At 63.9% G+C, this 16,824-nt stretch overlaps 1 protein-coding gene across 5 annotated transcripts in view; it reads right to left on the reverse strand.

Moving 5' to 3' along the window:
- Nucleotides 1-16,824, reverse strand: part of ATP2B3 (ATPase plasma membrane Ca2+ transporting 3) — a 67,558-nt gene that overhangs the window by 8,978 nt on the left and 41,756 nt on the right. For 2 of the 5 annotated variants that reach the window (XM_075016682.1, XM_075016681.1), the window contains 5 exons: nt 13,260-13,451; nt 12,500-12,713; nt 10,903-11,114; nt 7,309-7,416; nt 6,828-7,010 (listed from right to left, as the gene is read on the reverse strand). In XM_075016682.1, the coding sequence (XP_074872783.1) occupies nt 6,828-7,010; nt 7,309-7,416; nt 10,903-11,114; nt 12,500-12,713; nt 13,260-13,451 (909 nt within the window). Of the gene's footprint in view, nt 1-3,057; nt 3,181-6,827; nt 7,011-7,308; nt 7,417-10,902; nt 11,115-12,499; nt 12,714-13,259; nt 13,452-16,824 lie in introns of all 5 variants that reach the window. The other 3 variants (XM_075016680.1, XM_075016679.1, XM_075016683.1) reach the window with 3 other exon arrangements.

Consider the following 16,824-nt stretch of genomic DNA (forward strand, 5'->3'; position numbering starts at 1 on the left):
CTGTCGCTGTATCTGTCCTACTGCCTGACTGACTCCCACAGACACCCTACTGTCGCTGTATCTGGCCTACCGCCTGATCCATACACGCCCACAGACACCCCACTGTCGCTGTATCTGTCCTACCGCCTGATCCATACACGCCCACAGACACCCCACTGTCGCTGTATCTGTCCTACCGCCTGATCCATACACGCCCACAGACACCCTACTGTCGCTGTATCTGTCCTACCGCCTGATCCATACACGCCCACAGACACCCTACTGTCGCTGTATCTGTCCTACCGCCTGATCCATACACGCCCACAGACACCCTACTGTCGCTGTATCTCTCGTGCTGCCTGAGCCATGCACTCCAGACATCTCAGTTTCACTTTACCTCTGCTTCAGTGCATGGTCACCTCTCTGTGCTAGCAGCCCAGCCTGCCACCCACCTGCCACAGCCCCTGGTAAGCCTGGCCTCGCGCACACTGGGATGGGCAGCAGTGATGAAAGAAAAAGAGAACGGCTCCGTGGTAGAAGCTGTCACTGGGGTTGCAATCCCTGGATCCCCCAGGCAGGGGGCTGGGGATGTGAAACCCCCCCCTGCTCTTCCCCATGGTTAACACCCTTCCTCCATCTGACAGCCTCTGTGGAGGGCCAATGGGCTGGATCCTCCTGGGCAGGCCCCTTGCTGTGATGAGGCCATGTCGCAGCCCCAGAGCTCTCATGGCAGCTGGGGGGGTCCCCAGGTGGGTGCTGGGGTGCCAGGAGCAGGGGGCCCCAGATGAACGCAGGATCTGCCCAGGAGTTTCTGCACAGCTGGTGGTGGCCGGGGACCCATCCAAGGCTGCGGGCAGTGGGTTGTGGTGCAGGGAGGGAGCCAGCCCTGCTGGGGGGCTGGGACAAGGCAGGAGAGGCATGTGGGAGCAGACAGTGCATGCGAATGAGGTAGCCCTGAGCCCATCCCAGCCGGCACCAGGCCCAGGTGCCCAGAAGTGGGGAAAAGCTGTGACAAGTGGACTGCCTTGGAGGTTGGGCTGTGTGGGGAGCAGCAGGGAGCGAGTCCCCTTCCCTGAGCGGCACCAGGGCTCAGCCCAGGCCTGGCGGCACAGGGTGGGTAGTGGTCAGGGCAAGGGGGGGCAGTGTCCCGGGGTGGTGGTGCCCCCTCCCAGCATCGTGGCCCTGCCACCAGCAGCGTGCCATGTGGCGGGGGGGGGGCAGTTGGCAGAAGCTGCAGAGCAGACAGGACACAGACCTGGCATCTGGGCGGGCGCCAAGCAGTCCACCAGCCACCGCCAGGGGTCCATGTGCCCACCTGCCCCTCCCCCAGCACCCAACAACGAGAGCAGGGGAGGCTGGCACAGCTAGGTGGGCAGGTGGGTGCCCCTGTCCTTGGTCTGACTGGGAGTCTGCAGGAGCAAAGGGGAATGGGGCAGAGTGGGGAGATAACGGGTGCAATGGGGTGATGTGTGCAAGGAGGGGGCCCAGAGCAGTGACCCCCCCAGTGGGTTGTTTTCTGCCCTACCCCCAGCAGGAGGCAGCTTGGAGGGGCTGGTTTGGAGGGGTCGAGGCTCAAGACACCTGGGTTCCACGCCCCACTCAGCCTGGCTGCTGGGGCGCTGCCTCGGTTTCCCTGAGTCTCTTCACCCTGGGGAGTGCAGCGGGACTGTCCTTGGCAGTGTGTGCAGCCCCTTGTGGGGCTGCACAGCACCCAGGGATGTGCCCCCCCCACCCCGGCCTGCCAGGGCTGCACCCAAAAAGCAAGGGCACAATTGGCTCCTGTGGCCCATCCATAGCTCCGTTCAGCTCCACAGACAGCTGCAAAGGGGAAGAGCTGGGGGTGGGTCTGGGGCCAGTCCAGGCTGCAGCTGGCACTGGGGGGCGGGGGGCAGCAACATGCCGAGCAGGGCCGGATGCAAGGCTGGCCTGCTGGGTGTGTGAGCAGAGCACCAGCTGGTGTGGGGTGTTTGCTGCTGCACTGGGTTAGCCCCCGCCCAGCCCGGCTGGGCCACAGAGCCAGAGACCCTGACAGCAGTCAGGGCGCGTGCCAGGCTGCGGCACTCATGGGGGCGTGCAGCTCCTGGCGCTATGCTAGGCGCTGAGCAGGCACCTGGGCGAGCTCAGGCCTCAGTCTCCCTCCGTCCCCCTGCCGTGCTGGCTCTAGCCCTGCCTTGGGCCCAGCCCTGCTCGGCAGGGGAGGAGCAGGGGAGAGGACAGGCAGGGGGTGCGCGTCGGTTCCCAGTCGCTCCTGAGCCGCCGGTCGGTCGGGTCCTAGAGGAGAGAGGCGGTGGGGGTGTGGGGAGCTGTGAGGAGAGAAGAGGCGGCCACAGGTTGTGGCGAGATCTGGTGGCTCACAGTCACCTGCCATCCCCCCCCCAAACCCCTCCAGGAGAAGGCACTGAGCCCCCCCGTCGACGTGGGTGGTTTGGCTGCCTATACGCCAGGGGCCAGCCTGGTCCCTGCCTGCCCCACTGAGTCGCCATGCGCCTCTCAAAGGGGGACAAAGGAGTTTAGTGGGGGGGCAGGGCCCCACATTGTGCAGGGGCAAGATGGGGGCTGGGCAGCCCTTGCGGGCCCATCTACCCAGGTCTTGTCTAGAGCCCACCCCCACCCTGTCCCTCGCCCCTGTTTGGCTAGAGTGAGTCCCCTGGCTGAGCCACCATGGGGAGCAGAACATCCCCCCACCCCGTGTGGGACGCATGAAGTGGGAGGGTCACTCCAGTCACCCAGATCAGAACCGACAGTACAGTTGTCCGGAGCTGAGCCCCAGTCCAGCCTGACTGGAGCCAGAGCCTGCTAGAGGGACAGGCGTCGGCAGCTGGCTCTCACTCCCCTGCAGCTGGGGATGGACAGATGGGATGCCTGGCGTGAGGGGCTGGCTCGACTGGCAAACAGAGCAAGCACGGCACCGCTGTGACATGGACGTCCGGGTCACCTGAGCTGGGACACACCCCTGAAAAAAATGGGCGGTGTGGGGAGCGCAGGGGTGGGCTGGTTCTCTGCTTCCGAAGCCCCCAAGCAGTAAGAGCGAAAGGGTGACTCACTCCCGGTGGTGGCAGCGGTGGGATTGCCAGCGGCGGGAGAGAGGTGAGGAGGGGTGGGAGGATTGGTTACGTCGTGCAGCTGGCTGAGGATGGAGGAGCGGCGCCGCACCGCCCCCTGAAAGGAGCCGCTCCGCTTGAAGGTGCTAACTACTTCCATCTAGGAGAGAGAAGAGACACAGACGTCTGGCCACACGTGGCACTGAGCACGGGGGTGGGGGCGCTGCAGAACTGGGGGCACTTGGCAGGGGGGTGGGGGCTTAAACCCCGCACTGGCTGGCGGCTGGCTTGAGGGAGGCGACATTACTGGAGTTTTAGAGGAACATGCAAATCACTGTTGCAGCCACCATGCCAGGTTTGCTCCAACCCCCGTGCCAAGGGGGCCCTGTGAGGTGTCTATTGTGTCTGGGAGACCACAACAGGAGGCCTGGCAACCTGCTGAGAAATGTCCCTTAGCCAGGTGCAGCCGCACTTGGCAGCGGAAGGACCTTATCAGACTCCAAGCCACAGCGGAGGAGTTGGGCTGGGGACATGTAACCCCGGAGACAGGCAATGGCCCATTGCCCGAAAAGGACGTGGACAGGTGACCTGCTCCTGGACAGGCTCCATCTCAGACGGGCTTTCCCACAGGATGAACAATGGAATTCCCTCCATGTGGGCAAGGGGATAAAGGGGACCCTGAGCTTCCTCCATCCTTGTCTTCATTCCAGCTCCTCGCTTCAGGAGCATCGCTGGTGTGAGCTGAGCTCGCAAGCATGGCTGGCCCATCCTAACAAAGGAGGTACTCCAGAGACTTGTAAGAGAGCAGCTCATTCCATCTGCTGCAGCCTGCACCAAGCGCTTGTGACCAGTGCATGGAATTCGATTGCTTTAACAATGTCACGCTCCCACTATTTTTTCTTTCTTCTTAACAAACCTTTAGATGCTAGATTCTGATTCTGACACACAGGCCCAGCTTGCTCGTCTTTTGGGCGAGATCTGAGGTACACATGGGCCTGAGGGTCGGGCTGGCCCTTTGGGACTGGAAGAACCTGGTCAGATTTGGTGAGACTTTGTTTTCATCAGAGGTGGAAAAATACCCCAAAGTTACTTGAGTCGAAGTGCAACTGCTTTCACTTGTGGGTGATTGACTACAGTCTCGACATGTGAGCATGTGGGTACACTTTTACTCAAGTAGTTTTCCAGAGGGACCCTGGTGGCTTGTACTTAAGTACACACCCCCTCCCCAGAAGATGCATGTTTACTCAAGTAACTGTTGGGATACCTTTCCCACTTCTGGTTTCCATAGCCTCTCCTCAGAGCGCGGCGGGGACGGGCTGTGGCACGTGGGCAGCTGGAGTGTGCGAGGGAATTGCTGGCGTGATGGCTGGCTGGCCAATGGGGCCACAGCCATGCTCAGCGTGAGGCGTTTGGTGCCTTGTAGTGGAGGGGTCCCAGTCTGGGCTGTCAGGGGTCCTGTGTTAAGCCGGTCGCCTGGTTTGGCTCTCCCGCCGAGCCGGGAAAACCTCCAGTATTACAGGGGGGCAGCTGCAAAGATGAGGGGGTGTCTGGCAGGAGGGGGGGGGTTTAAACCTGCACACACTGGTGCTGGGGTTGGGGCAGCTGCAGAACTGGGGGGGGGTCAGCAGGAGGGGGGTTTAAATCTGCACATGCCGGTGGCTGGGATTGGGGGTTTCCCACCTGGAGCTGCCTGGCAGAGGAGAGCGGGATGGGAAAAGGGTGCTCCCATCCCCATGGCTTGGGAAGGGGCTGCCCAGTCTCTCTGGGAGGGCTCCCTCAGGCAGCTGGGGCTGAGGAAAGAGGGTGGGGCAGGAGGAAGTGGGCCAGGGCCAGGAGATGCCTGCCCTGCCTGAGGTGCTGAGTTCAAACCCAGGGCCCTGCCTCATTCCCTCATTTGACCTCAGCTAACCTGGACCAGAGTGGCTCCCAGGCTGGCAGTGCGGAGAGCAGGGGGTGAGTGACACCAATTGGGGCTGGGAGCCCGGACTCCTGGGTTCTCTCAGTGGGATGGGGTGGGGCCCAGGTGTCAGAGAAGGGGGACCGGGAGCCCAGACTCCTGGGTTTTCTCCCCAGCTCTGGAAGGCAAGGGGCTCTGCAGGTTACAGCCGGGGCAGGAGACAGGCTCCAAAGCCCAGCAGCTCTCTGTCTGTCCAAGGCAGTGTGAGCCGGGCTGCCCCCGCATGTTAACAAAGGGAAGGAAAGGAGTTACAGTTGCATCTTCATTAGCGGCTGGCTGCAATCAGAAAGCAGGTTAATAGCCCAAGTCCCCTGCAGAGGGGGCCATCTAGCACGGCATCCAGCCTCTCTGCTGCAGGGTGTCTGCAGAGGAGCTCAGCGCTGTCCAGCCGGCCGGAGAAATGGCTTGTGCCCACCAGAGCCTGTGTGGGCCACACCCAGCGCTCGCCTGCCTCCTCACATGCCCAGAGCTGGGCGCAAGGGGGCCTGGGGCTGCGGGAAAGTTCCCCCACATTGCCCTGGGGAGTCCCCGCTTCTTCTTCAATGAACAGCTTGGGCGGGAAAGACAATTTTTCAGCCCATTTCAAAAACGTTCAGTTTAGTGTCTGAAAAGAGCCAAAAGTGGAGTATTTTGGAGCTGACACCCCAATATTTTGGGCTGAAAACAGCCCAAATTATGTATTTTTGGCCAAAACTCTGTTTTTGGCTGAAAAATTATGATTTTTATCCTGGCCCAAAAGAGCTGATTGGTTTAAAAGCTTCCAAGAAGTGAGTGTTGTGAGGAGCGGGTCGGATTGGGTGAGAGAGCAGCAGGGGTGACAAAGCCCTGCTCTTCCCCCATGTTGGCCAGGACCGACCTATGGGTACATGGGCCAGAGGCAGAACATTTCCACACGACCCCCACTGCCCCCAGCAGCCAAATTGTGGGAACATGTCTGGCTGAAAACCAAAAGGAGGCAGCTGAGTTCTAGGCCGTGCCCCCTCACTCCTCACTTTCCGGATGCCCCTTGGTGGCCTGTGCCTGGTCCCGTCCCTCAGCTCCTGCCCAGGGAGCTTGGCCTGGCCCTGGGGAGGGTAAGGCTCTGGGCCCCTGAAGAACCAGCCCCTTACAGACAGCCACAGTCAACCCAGTTCCCTCTCCCTCCTCCTGCTTCTCAACATAACCTTAACTCTGCCCACTGCCCAGCCTGAAGCACTCCCTGAGGCCCTAGGTCAGAGGTGGATGTCTGAGTTCAGGCTTGGAGGTCGGGAATCCACAGCCTAGCTGGGGCTCATTTGGCCAGCAGGCCATGGCTGCAAGCTGCCCCGTGAGCTGTGGGGGTGGGGCCGTGGGGGATGCAGGTAAATGATGGCAGGAGATAAACTCTCGGGGAGATAGCAGCAAAAGCCCCTGGCTCTTGACTGCGTCCCAGGCAGGTGTGAGCTGCGTGCAGTGCGGAACGGAAGGGGGAGCTGTCCCACAGCTGCCAACACCTCCGGGCCAAGCTCAGGCAGGGCTGGGCGACTGGACACCGCCCATTCTGCTGCCTGGAGTGGTTGGCTGTCCCCCGCCCTGGTGCCCATTGAACTGGACTTCCCGTCTGCCCTCCCAGGTCAGACTCAGGCCCTTTGTGCTGCCTGGGAGCTGCAGGACCAAAACCCAGCTGGATTCCTGGCTGCAGGCACGAGTCCTGGCCAGCTCTGTTCCCAGCCTCTCCGGGCAGAGCAGCAGAAAGGGCAATGGTGTAAGGAGATGGCAAGGCAGGTGGGGCTGTTGGTGGGGGAGGTGGGATAACACAGCCTCACTCCAGGCGCCAGGGGAGGGAAGATGGTTGGTGCGCTGCAGCGGGCGCTGGCCTCCCCAGGCCCTACCTGTGTCTGGATGCGGTTCAGGCCCCGGAACCAGAGGATCTGGCCACGGCGCAGCTCCCTCTCAGCATGGTCGATCTCCTCCTCGTCGTCCGCCAGCTCCTCGTCTGTGATCTCGTCCTTGCCCAGGCCGTGCCCCGCCTTGGCCAGGCACTTCAAGTGGCTCGTGGGGATGCTGGCGATCAGCTGGTGGGGAGCCGAGAAGCAGGGAGATGCCCCCAGGGCGCACACAGCCATGAACCCCTGCACCCCTCCCCCAGCCCCAGCCCCAGCCCCAGCCCAAGCAGGGGAGAACCCAGCTGTCTGGCGCCCCCGTCCCTTCCCTCAGCCACACCCTTAGCCACTTACAGTGAGAGAGGGGAGACAAGGGCAGTGCGGGGGCTGGAGGAGAGGAGGGAGGCAGGGGGCAGTTGGGGGGAGGGTGGGCAGGCTCTTTGGGCTCCCTCCGGCTGGGGGGTTGGTGGAGGCCCCCCGAAGTGCTCACCTGTCCCCACAGGAGTTCCCCTACGCCCACGACGAGGCACCACAGCCACTGCTCGGCGCTCAGGGGGGAGCAGCTGAACGGTTTGCCCCCGAACTGCACAATGACGATCTGTGGGGAAGAGGAGGGGCTCAGTGGGGGCACCTGCAGCACCTGGCGCCAAGGGCCGGAATCTGCATGGGGTAGGTGCGGGGGAGGGCCACACACCAGGGGTGGTTCCAGTGGGTGCCTGGGTGTGAGGCCCTCCCCCCTCGCCCGAGCCTACTCCACCCCCCACCCGACTCTGCCCTGCCCCCCTCGCCCGAGCCTGCTCCACCCCCCACCCGACTCTGCCCTGCCCCCCTCACCGGAGCCTGCTCCACCCCCCACCCGACTCTGCCCTGCCCCCCTCGCCCGAGCCTGCTCCACCCCCCACCCGACTCTGCCCTGCCCCCCTCGCCCGAGCCTACTCCACCCCCCACCCGACTCTGCCCTGCCCCCCTCGCCCGAGCCTACTCCACCCCCCACCCGACTCTGCCCTGCCCCCCTCGCCCGAGCCTGCTCCACCCCCCACCCGACTCTGCCCTGCCCCCCTCACCGGAGCCTGCTCCACCCCCCACCCGACTCTGCCCTGCCCCCCTCGCCCGAGCCTACTCCACCCCCCACCCGACTCTGCCCTGCCCCCCTCGCCCGAGCCTGCTCCACCCCCCACCCGACTCTGCCCTGCCCCCCTCGCCGGAGCCTACTCCACCCCCCACCCGACTCTGCCCTGCCCCCCTCGCCCGAGCCTACTCCACCCCCCACCCGACTCTGCCCTGCCCCCCTCGCCCGAGCCTACTCCACCCCCCACCCGACTCTGCCCTGCCCCCCTCGCCCGAGCCTGCTCCACCCCCCACCCGACTCTGCCCTGCCCCCCTCGCCCGAGCCTGCTCCACCCCCCACCCGACTCTGCCCTGCCCCCCTCGCCGGAGCCTACTCCACCCCCCACCCGACTCTGCCCTGCCCCCCTCGCCCGAGCCTGCTCCACCCCCCACCCGACTCTGCCCTGCCCCCCTCGCCGGAGCCTACTCCACCCCCCACCCGACTCTGCCCTGCCCCCCTCGCCCGAGCCTGCTCCACCCCCCACCCGACTCTGCCCTGCCCCCCTCACCGGAGCCTACTCCACCCCCCACCCGACTCTGCCCTGCCCCCCTCACCGGAGCCTGCTCCACCCCCCACCCGACTCTGCCCTGCCCCCCTCGCCCGAGCCTGCTCCACCCCCCACCCGACTCTGCCCTGCCCCCCTCGCCCGAGCCTGCTCCACCCCCCCACCCAACTCTGCCCTGCCCCCCTCACCGGAGCCTGCTCTACCCCCCACCCGACTCTGCCCTGCCCCCCTCGCCCGAGCCTGCTCCACCCCCCACCCGACTCTGCCCTGCCCCCCTCGCCCGAGCCTGCTCCACCCCCCACCCGACTCTGCCCTGCCCCCCTCGCCCGAGCCTGCTCCACCCCCCCACCCGACTCTGCCCTGCCCCCCTCACCCGAGCCTACTCCACCCCCACCCGACTCTGCCCTGCCCCCCTCGCCCGAGCCTGCTCCACCCCCCACCCGACTCTGCCCTGCCCCCCTCACCGGAGCCTACTCCACCCCCACCCGACTCTGCCCTGCCCCCCTCGCCCGAGCCTGCTCCACCCCCCACCCAACTCTGCCCTGCCCCCCTCGCCCGAGCCTGCTCCACCCCCCACCCGACTCTGCCCTGCCCCCCTCGCCCGAGCCTGCTCCACCCCCCCACCCAACTCTGCCCTGCCCCCCTCACCGGAGCCTGCTCTACCCCCCACCCGACTCTGCCCTGCCCCCCTCGCCCGAGCCTGCTCCACCCCCCACCCGACTCTGCCCTGCCCCCCTCACCCGAGCCTGCTCCACCCCCCACCCGACTCTGCCCTGCCCCCCTCACCGGAGCCTGCTCCACCCCCACCCGACACTGCCCTGCCCCCCTCACCCGAGCCTACTCCACCCCCACCCGACTCTGCCCTGCCCCCCTCACCCGAGCCTGCTCCACCCCCCACCCAACTCTGCCCTGCCCCCCTCGCCCGAGCCTGCTCCACCCCCACCCAACTCTGCCCTGCCCCCCTCACCGGAGCCTGCTCCACGCCCCACCCGACTCTGCCCTGCCCCCCTCACCCGAGCCTGCTCCACCCCCCACCCGACTCTGCCCTGCCCCCCTCACCCGAGCCTGCTCCACCCCCCACCCGACTCTGCCCTGCCCCCCTCGCCCGAGCCTGCTCCATGCCCCACCCGACTCTGCCCTGCCCCCCTCGCCCGAGCCTGCTCCACCCCCAACCCGACTCTGCCCTGCCCCCCTCGCCCGAGCCTGCTCCACCCCCCACCCGACTCTGCCCTGCCCCCCTCACCGGAGCCTGCTCCACCCCCACCCGACACTGCCCTGCCCCCCTCACCCGAGCCTACTCCACCCCCACCCGACTCTGCCCTGCCCCCCTCACCCGAGCCTGCTCCACCCCCCACCCAACTCTGCCCTGCCCCCCTCGCCCGAGCCTGCTCCACCCCCACCCAACTCTGCCCTGCCCCCCTCACCGGAGCCTGCTCCACGCCCCACCCGACTCTGCCCTGCCCCCCTCACCCGAGCCTGCTCCACCCCCCACCCGACTCTGCCCTGCCCCCCTCACCCGAGCCTGCTCCACCCCCCACCCGACTCTGCCCTGCCCCCCTCGCCCGAGCCTGCTCCATGCCCCACCCGACTCTGCCCTGCCCCCCTCGCCCGAGCCTGCTCCACCCCCAACCCGACTCTGCCCTGCCCCCCTCACCCGAGCCTGCTCCACCCCCACCCGACTCTGTCCTGCCCCCCTCGCCCGAGCCTGCTCCACCCCCACCCGACTCTGCCCTGCCCCCCTCGCCCGAGCCTGCTCCACCCCCACCCGACTCTGCCCTGCCCCCCTCACCCGAGCCTGCTCCACCCCCACCCGACTCTGTCCTGCTCCCCTCGTCCGAGCCTGCTCCACCCCCCACCCGACTCTGCCCTGCCCCCCTCCCCCGAGCCTGCTCCACCCCCCACCCGACTCTGCCCTGCCCCCCTCGCCCGAGCCTGCTCCACCCCCCACCCGACTCTGCCCTGCCCCCCTCGCCCGAGCCTGCTCCACCCCCCACCCGACTCTGCCCTGCCCCCCTCACCCGAGCCTGCTTTACCCCCCACCCAACTCTGCCCTGCCCCCCTCACCGGAGCCTGCTCCACGCCCCACCCGACTCTGCCCTGCCCCCCTCGCCCGAGCCTGCTCTACCCCCCACCCGACTCTGTCCTGCCCCCCTCGCCCGAGCCTGCTCTACCCCCCACCCGACTCTGCCATGCCCCCCTCGCCCGAGCCTGCTCCACCCCCCACCCGACTCTGTCCTGCCCCCCTCGCCCGAGCCTGCTCCACCCCCCACCCGACTCTGCCCTGCCCCCCTCGCCGGAGCCTGCTCCACCCCCCACCCGACTCTGCCCTGCCCCCCTCGCCCGAGCCTGCTCCACCCCCACCCGACTCTGCCCTGCCCCCCTCGCCCGAGCCTGCTCCACCCCCACCCGACTCTGCCCTGCTCCCCTCGTCCCAGCCTGGCTGCACCCACAGCCCAGCTCCGCCCCGGCACCTGGATGGTGAAGGTGCCCAGCACGATGGCACAGAAGATGGGGTTTCTGAAGATGCCCTCAAAGACGTGGCGCTCGCCATGGATCTTACGAGCGTTGACCTCATTGAACAGCTGCATCATGACGAAGGTGTTGAAAATGATGGTGTAGTGCTCAGAGGGGGGGGCGTGCAGGGGGGCGTTACGCCCACTGTCGATGTCGAAGAAAACCTCCCCTGGTGAATCACAGAATCCCAGGGCTGGAAGGGACCTCAGGAGGTCACTGAGTCCAGCCCGTGCCCAAAGCAGGATCAGCCCCCACTAAGTCATCCCAGCCAGGACCTTGTCCAGCCGGGACTTAAAAACCTCAAGGGATGGAGAATCCATCACCTCTCTATGCAACACATTCCAGTGCTTCACCGCCCGCCTGGTGAAGTAGTTTTTCCTAATATCTAACCTACACCTCCTCCTCTTCAACTTCAGCCCATTGCTCCTTGTTCTGCCATCTGACATCACTGAGAACAGTTTCTCTCCATCCTCTTTAGAGCTCCCCTTCAGGAAGTTGACGGCTGCTATTAAATCGCCTCTAAGTCTTCTCTTCTGTAAACTAAACAAGCCCAAATCCCTCAGCCTATCCTCATAGGTCTTAACATCTACCCCAGCCTCTGGCCTCCTGCCTGTGCCATGGGGACCATCTAACCTGGCCTCTGGCCTCCTGCTGCCCATGGGATCCATCTAACCCGGCCTCTGGGCTCCTGCCTGTGCCATGGGACCCATCTAAGCTGGCCTCTGGCCTCCTGCCTGTGCCATGGGGACCATCTACCCCGGCCTCTGGGCTCCTGCTTGCGCCATGGGACCCATCTAACCCGGCCTCTGGCCTCCTGCTGTGCCATGGGACCCATCTACCCCGGCCTCTGGCCTCCTGCCTGTGCCATGGGGCCCATCTACCCTGGCCTCTGGGCTCCTGCTTGTGCCATGGGACCCATCTAACCTGGCCTCTGGCCTCCTGCCTGTGCCATGGGGCCCATCTGCCCTGGCCTCTGGGCTCCTGCTTGTGCCATTGGACCCATCTACCCCGGCCTCTGGCCTCCTGCTGCGGCATGGGACCCATCTAACCCGGCCTCTGGGCTCCTGCTGCGGCATGGGATCCATCTACCCCAGCCTCTGGGCTCCTGCTTGCACCATGGGGCCCATCTACCCCGGCCTCTGGGCTCCTGCTTGCACCATGGGGCCCATCTACCCCGGCCTCTGGCCTCCTGCTGCGGCATGGGGCCCATCTACCCTGGCCTCTGGCCTCCTGCTGTGCCATGGGACCCATCTAACCCGGCCTCTGGGCTCCTGCCTGTGCCATGGGGCCCATCTACCCCGGCCTCTGGCCTCCTGCTGCGGCATGGGATCCATCTACCCCGGCCTCTGGGCTCCTGCTTGCGCCATGGAGCCCATCTACCCCGGCCTCTGGCCTCCTGCTGCGCCATGGGATCCATCTACCCCGGCCTCTGGGCTCCTGCTTGCGCCATGGAGCCAATCTACCCCGGCCTCTGGCCTCCTGCTGCGCCATGGGACCCATCCAGCCCCTTCCCATGGCTCGACCCAGCCCAGGTGCACTGCTGGCACGACCTACCTATGAAGAGCAGGGTGAAGATGATGGTGAGCTGATAGATGGCATGGCCCAGGATGTTCTTCATCATGGTGCAGGAGATGAGGGGCTTGTTGCGCCCATAGGGCTTGCGCAGCAGCAGAGCCTCGGTGGGAGGCTCTGTGGCCAGTGCCAGGGAGGCGAAGGTGTCCATGATGAGATTGACCCAGAGCATCTGCACAGCCTTCAGCGGGGAGTCCTGTGGGCAGCAGGGGCGGGGTCAGTGCACGAGGGGGTGGGGTCAGGGCAGGAAGGGGAGGGCCATGGCATGGGGGTGGAGTCAGTGCACAAGGGGGAGGGCCATGGCATGGGGGTGGAGTCAGTACACGAGGGGGAGGGCCATGGCATGGGGGTGGAGTCAGGGCAGGAGGGGGAGGGCCAGGGCATGGGGGGTGGAGTCAGTGCATGAGGGGGAGGGCCAGGGCATGTGGGGTGGAGTCAGTGCACGAGGGGGAGGGCCAGGGCATGGGGGTGGAGTCAGTGCACGAGGGGGAGGGCCATGGCATGGGGGTGGAGTCAGTGCACAAGGGGGAGGGCCAGGGCATGGGGGTGGAGTCAGTGCATGAGGGGGAGGGCCATGGCATGGGGGTGGAGTCAGGGCAGGAGCGGGAGGGCCATGGCATGAGGGTGGAGTCAGTGCACGAGGGGGAGGGCCAGGGCATGGGGGTGGAGTCAGGGCACAAGGGGGCGAGTCCCTCACTATGCACCCCCCCCATCCCTGCGCCCCCCAATGGCTGCCGCTCACCTGGGTGATGCAGGCGCCGGTGAAGGCCACCACCACGGCCACCACATTGACCGTGAGCTGGAACTGCAGGAATTTGGAGATGCTGTCGTACACGTTGCGGCCCCACATCACGGCCTTGACAATGCTGGAGAAGTTGTCGTCGGTCAGGATGATGTCCGAGGCCTCCTTGGCCACGTCGGTGCCAGCGATGCCCTGGAGGAAGAAAAGGTTACTCGCCCTCTGCAGGAAGTGGGGCTCCCTTTGGGGTCTGGACGCCATGCACACCCAGCCAGAGGGTTGTTAGCAGTGCTCAGTGGGGCTGCCTGCACACGCACAGAGCCTTGCTGGGAGAAACCGTTACTGAGCACTGCATGCCCTGTTCCCCTTGGCTCCTTCTCTGTCCCGAAGCGGAGGGCAGGCAAGGCAGTGGTGGGCGCCCACAGGGACATCCATCTCGAGGAGCTGCAGTTACTGCAGCACGTGAGTAACCCTTTCTTCTTCTTCGAGGCGGCCCTGTGGGTGCCTGTGAAGCTGTCCCCCCGCTGGAGGCGGGTGCTTCGACGGTGTAGCGTCTCTATGAGCAGCCATGAGAGAGGCCCCTGGAAGGGAAAGAGTCAAGCGCACAAGGTTGGGGTAGACAGCCATGCAGCTGGTTTGCAACCAGCAAAACGCTCTGGACATTGGCAGTGGCTGTGGCTGTGGCTGTGGCTCTGGTCGAATGTGAATGGCGCTCATGCAAAATAGCAAGTATGAGAGTCTGACGCACCCCACTATCCATGTGGAAAGCCTGTGGGAGGAGACAGGAATTCCCAGAGATGCTGTGCAGTGGAAACGAACCATCACTTGGACTTGTGGAGTTTTGGCAGTCTGGTTATGCAGAAAGCAATGGCCTTGCCGAGATCTGGGGTGTGGAGTGTCACCAGGGTCTCATCTTCATGAGGTATGGGAGGGAAGACAGCTAAGTTGATGGGCTTATTGCAGTGGAACAGGGAGGAGACCTTTGGTACAAACCTTGGGTGAGGCCTCGGCACCACCTGGCTGTTATGAAAGATTGTGAAGGGTGGGACTGTCATAAGGGGGCCATGATTTCTCCCACTCATCTGGCAAAAGTTATGGACACCAGAAAGGCTCCTTCATTGCAAGCTGGAGGAGCAAGCATGACACCATTGGTTCAAGGGGTTTCTTAGTCGGAGCCCTAAGAATGAGATTGAGGTCCCAGGTAGGGACTGGTGGTTTGAGGGGAGGGTAAGTGTGTCTCAGACGCTTGAGGAACCTCCTCGTGCCAGGGCGAGAGAGCACAGACGTTCCCTGCAGGCTCTGGTAGGGCTGTGATGGGGGCTGCAAGATGGACTTTGAGGGAGCTATGGGACAGGCCAGAGTCCTTAAGCTCTGTAACATGCTGCAGGATGGCAGACAGAGGAGGAGATGTCAGATTGAGCTGGTTTCTTTGGAACCAGGCAGACGTGAGAGGTGCCAGGTGTGAGGCAAGTGGGCTGCAATGCCGGTGTGCCAGTCACCCTTCTGAAAGTGCTCAGCATAGTCAGGAGTCACCACCTGCAGAGGGAGGTGGTGGCATCAGCGTATCCTCTTGACGATGAGAGCTGCAATTGAGTGTGTGATGAATCTCAGGAGTTGCCATCACTGAGGAACTGGTCTGACTCCTTTGAATCCTCAGACACAGCAAAGATGTCACCAAGGTGCTCCTGCAAAGGGCTGAGGAACACGTTGACGTTGTTGCTGGTGGTGTGTTCCGAGAGGTGCCCCGTAGATACGGCTCTGTTTCAACTGTCTTCTCAGTGGAGTTTTTAAACATTGTGAAGTCATTTGGCGCATCGTTGTACTAAGCCCTGTGCTATAGACATTGAGTTCTACTCTGTAGAACAGTTCCTAGAAGTAGGGAAGGTAAAGACAAAACTCTCTGTGCCCTTTCTTTCTGGATTGCTTCATTGATTGCCTTGTTGAGTGAATGCGGTGTGAATGGAAAGGCGGGAGAACAGCACCTCCAGGTATGGAGAAGGCAGATCCAAGACCAGTGAGAAGAACAATGGAGCCTGTGAAGCGCGCCCATCGAAAGAAGACTGGACACATGGACGCCTTGGGAGTCACCAGAAAGTGCCGCCTTTAGAAGCGCCACCCAGAAGAAGGTGCTAACTGCATATTCTTAAAACTGCTTTCCCACATTATGCATATGCATGAGATGCTAACTTGGGACAAACCGCCTGAGAGAGAGGACTGTATAAATGAAGGCATCTTGGACAGGGACCCTGGGTTTTGTCTTGTCATCACTGGAGCACCGATTCGGATCAGCAGAAGCCCACTCCACCCCTCCCTCCTCTAACTCACCTGGCCAATGCAGTTGTGGGGAGCAACTATTGGTAACAGCAAAAAGACAGGAGTGTGTGTGTGTGTGTGTGAGAGAGAGTGAATGGGATGTATCACGTGCATATGATAAGTGTTGAATGCTATGTGTGTATTACCAATAAATGCAGCGTTTTGCCGTTTCCCTTGAAAAGACCCCGCACAGGACTTTTCAGTACAACACCCAGCGATTCCCAAAGGGCCAAGCGAGAGGCACGGACATGACAGGTGGTTGCCACTGGCCAGGGAGCCACTGAGGCGTCCCGGATTGTAGCTGATGTGCCCCTTTGCTTGGGGAGGGATGGCTGGGCCAGGCAGCGCTGGACAGGGGCACTGCATCCCCCTTGCTGCATAGGGAGCGCAGGGCTGTCGTGTTGGACAGGTACAGCCCGGCCAGTGAGGGAGAGGCATCAGCACAAAACAAAGTGGAAGGGTTTGTGGTTGCCCTTCACTGGTGCCAGGAGGCACAGGGGTACGAGGGAGGCGCAGGCGGCACTGCAGCTGAGCTCCCTTACGCTGTCATGCACACACTGGTGGGTGAAGTGTGGGGCTCTCTTCACCCCCCTAGTTTTGCCAGTGGCAGGGTGCGGTGTTGCAGCGGCATGAGGCTGCTGAGCCACATTGGGCTTAGGTTTGCCCACTCGCTTGGGTCTTACTTACAGTCTGTCTTGTGGCGCTCGGGGTGCGGTAGGGGATGCCAGCCCCCGGCAAGCTGTTGTCCGGAGCCCCACAGGGAATGGATCGGGGCTGATATCGGGGGTCACCCTCTGGGGCACCTGCAGTCACTCGCTGAAGTGCTTTAGAGGATGCAGAGGTGGTAACTGCTTCACCTGGCCTTGCTGTGCAGCTAACGTAGACGGTGCAGGGAAACACAGGAGCGGCAAAATAACTGCTCTGCTGTGTAAAGGCTGAATCCAAACAGGGCTCCCCCAGGAACACCCCGCGTGCTCAGTGGCCCCAGCCCCTCAGGCAAGGAAAGGGCAGGCAGGCAACAGCAGCACAGTAGATGCAGCAGCAGCCACTGCAATAAGCCTGAGATGAGAGAGGGTGGCTCAAGCGGCCACTGCGGATAAAGGAAGGCAAACAGGAAGACTTGTGCACAGCACTGCTTGGCACTGGTGCACCCGGCAGTGGGGCAGCAGCCCTGTGCTCAGGCATTGCAGCCTTGGGCTTCCCAGAGTGCTTCGGCAGCCGGCAGGTCCTTACACCCTCGGGGAGGAGCGCAGGC

This window comes from Carettochelys insculpta, chromosome 22, assembly GCF_033958435.1.
Source record: "Carettochelys insculpta isolate YL-2023 chromosome 22, ASM3395843v1, whole genome shotgun sequence".
Taxonomy (NCBI): Eukaryota; Metazoa; Chordata; order Testudines; family Carettochelyidae; genus Carettochelys; species Carettochelys insculpta.